Raw genomic sequence first — 2,964 nt, 5'->3', positions numbered from 1 at the left:
GTTCATGTGTATTCTTGGAAATAAAATTAAAATTCTTTCCCTTATTCTCTTTTCTGTTTGATTTTGTTTTATAGTGACCCGCGGTATATGTATCTGATAATTTATTTTCTGTTTTTGGTTATATGTGTTAATGACCATCGGATATAAATTTTAATGTGCGGTGGGTTGAAAAAGCGCAACTAAAACAAGATTCTAGTTTTCACCTTCAACATCATTATCACAATCATCGCCGTCATGATCATTATCATCATCATCACCATGATCGATCACCACCATTAGCATCGCCCTCATCATAATCAACGTCTCCATCATCATCACCAAAGCACCATCATGATCGTCGCCCTCATCATCATCATAATCACCGTCATCATAATCACTGTCATGATCGCCATCACAATTGCCACCATCATCATCACCGTCATCATTATCACTATAGCCATCATGATCATCGCCATCGCCATCGTCATGATCATTGCCATCAACATTGCTATCATCATCATTATAACCATATAGCAATGATCATCACCATTGGTATCATCATAATCATCGCCATCATCAATGGATATAACACTTGAATAAAACCATGATTCTCATTGTTTTTTTCCCTATTTTATAGGTTCAATCCGTCTCTAAAAAAAAGCAGATCACATGATAAAACATGAACATATTCCGCCGTATGACTTTAAAGTTGCCTGGGAGTGAGTGCCATATAATTCCCTCCACGTATTTCCTGCGTGTAGTAAAAGGCGACTAAAAGGGACTGCATTGGGCAGCAGCGATGCAGCGAGAGTTCAGGCGGATGATCCTATCGGGGACAACGGCGTCTCTCAGAACTGGTGTTCACATGGATATATTCATGGTTACCACACTGCGGTGAGGAAGGCCACGGGAAACCACCTTCACTATTCTTCCCAAGATATACCATGGAAAGTCACAATTCAAAGTCAAAGAGAACGGCGTGAAGGGAACCTCTAGAAATAGAGGTGACTCGCTCGGTAAGCCTTCCCATGTGCGACAGGTGGGACCCGATCGTCATTCAGCGTCTGTCCGCAACCGTAACATCATGCGCATCGGCACCTGGAATGCACGCACTCTCTATCAGAAAGGGTAATTGGACAACGTCGTGCAAGAAATGAACAGGATGAGAATTAATATTCTAGGCATTAGTGAAACAAGATGGACTGGCAGTGGAGAATTCACAGTTGAAAAACATAAGATGTTCTATTCAGGACATGAAAGAGGCGTAGGTGTGCTTCTGGATCCATTCACAGCTAATTGTGTTCTGGGCTTTTGGGCAGTCAGCGACAGAGTCTTGTTGGTCAAATTACAAGGGAAACCTCTCAACATGGCAATAATAGTGGTTTATGCACCCACAGCGGAAAGCACAGATGAAGATATCGACATTTTTTATGAGCAATTAGAGGCAGCCAAATCACAATGTAAATCAAATGAAATTGTAATCGCCATGGGAGACATGAACGCCAAGGTGGGAAGAGGCAGATATGGTAGAACAGTAGGGCCATATGGTATTGGAGACAGAAATGAAAGGGGTACCATATGGGTAGAGTGGTGCGAGGCCAAAGAAATGGTCATTGTCAATACATGGTTCAAGGAACATCCAAGAAGGATATATACTTGGAAAAGCCCCGGGGATCGTGCAGGATATCAGATTGACTACATCACAAGCTAAAACATATCCGGGAGCAGACTGTAAGAGTGATCACATTCCTGTTGTGGCAACTCTGCAATGTAAGCTAAAGAAGATGACAAAAGCCAAGTCAATCCAGAAGGTAGATTTCGAACAGCTACAGAATCGTGATGTGCGCCGCCGATATACTGCCAAAGTACAAAACAGATTCGATAGTCTCACCGACCAGGGAGAGGAGGTCACTTGGGAATCAATGAGGGACATTCTTGTAGAAACAGCTGAAGAGACATTACCTAAAAAGGAAAAGAAAAGTAAACAGAGATGGATGACGGAGGAGATTCTAGCAAAGATGAGTATAAGGCAGAAGATCAAGGACAGAGATGGATGTCATTACAGAGAGTTGAACAGAGAAATTCACGACCACTGCACAAAAGCTAAAGAGGAATGGCTGAACAAACAGTGCGCCGAGATAGAGAAAAGTTTTAATGCAAACGATCCCAGGGTTTTTAAGAAGGTAGATGAACTTTCTGGAAAGAAACTTCGGAGCTCCAAGCCGGGATGCATCAAGGCAAGGGATGGATCAGTACTAGTTGAAAAGGAAGAGATACTGAACAGATGGACTGAGTACATTGGCGAGCTTTTTGATGATGTAAGAAAAGAACCTCCACACTGTGCAGGATCTATTGAAGGACCTAGGATTCTGCTCTCAGAAGTGAGGTCACCGATCAGCGTGATGAAGAGGAACAAAGCTGATGGTCCTGATGGAGTAGTAATGGAGATGGTCGAAGCATTGGAGAACTATGGTGTCATGAAACTAACTGAAGTCATCATTAACATCTATGGTGATGGAAAGTTTCCAGATGACCTGTGCAAATCGATATTTATTACACTTCCCAAGAAACCTGGAGTAGTGGAATGCGGGCAACATAGAATCATCAGCCTCATGAGCCATATTACAAAGATCATCTTGCATGTTCTACTTTAAAGAGCAAGGAATCACCTAACTTCAGAAATTAGTAATGTGCAGTTTGGTTTTGTCAGAGATGACGGAACTAGAAATGCTGTTTTTGTTCTGCGGTCTATAGCAGAAAGGGCCGTAGAAATGCAGAAAAACGTCTTCCTGTGTTTCATCGACTATACAAAAGCCTTTGAAACACGATCAGTTATTTGAAGACTTAACCAAGATTGGGCTAGACACAAAGGATATCAAGTTATTGCAAAATCTGTATTGGGAGCAAACAGCGTGTGTTAGGGTAGAAACAGAATTAAGTGACTACATCAACATTAAGAGGGGGTTCGACAGGGATGTGTCATGT

The 2,964-nt window shown here is 42.1% G+C and overlaps 1 protein-coding gene across 1 annotated transcript; it reads left to right on the top strand.

Moving 5' to 3' along the window:
• Positions 1-1,763: 1,763 nt before the first annotated feature.
• LOC115921264 lies at positions 1,764-2,633 on the top strand. Its single transcript, XM_030978575.1, has one exon. It carries the CDS (start codon positions 1,764-1,766, stop codon positions 2,631-2,633), a length of 870 nt encoding a protein of 289 aa, XP_030834435.1.
• Positions 2,634-2,964: the final 331 nt, after the last annotated feature.

The sequence above is a fragment of the Strongylocentrotus purpuratus genome, unplaced genomic scaffold (assembly GCF_000002235.5).
Source record: "Strongylocentrotus purpuratus isolate Spur 01 unplaced genomic scaffold, Spur_5.0 spur5_scaffold_1, whole genome shotgun sequence".
NCBI classification, from domain to species: Eukaryota; Metazoa; Echinodermata; class Echinoidea; order Camarodonta; family Strongylocentrotidae; genus Strongylocentrotus; species Strongylocentrotus purpuratus.
Note: the sequence above shows the minus strand (reverse complement) of the source record. Positions and strands in the feature narration are given on the sequence as shown.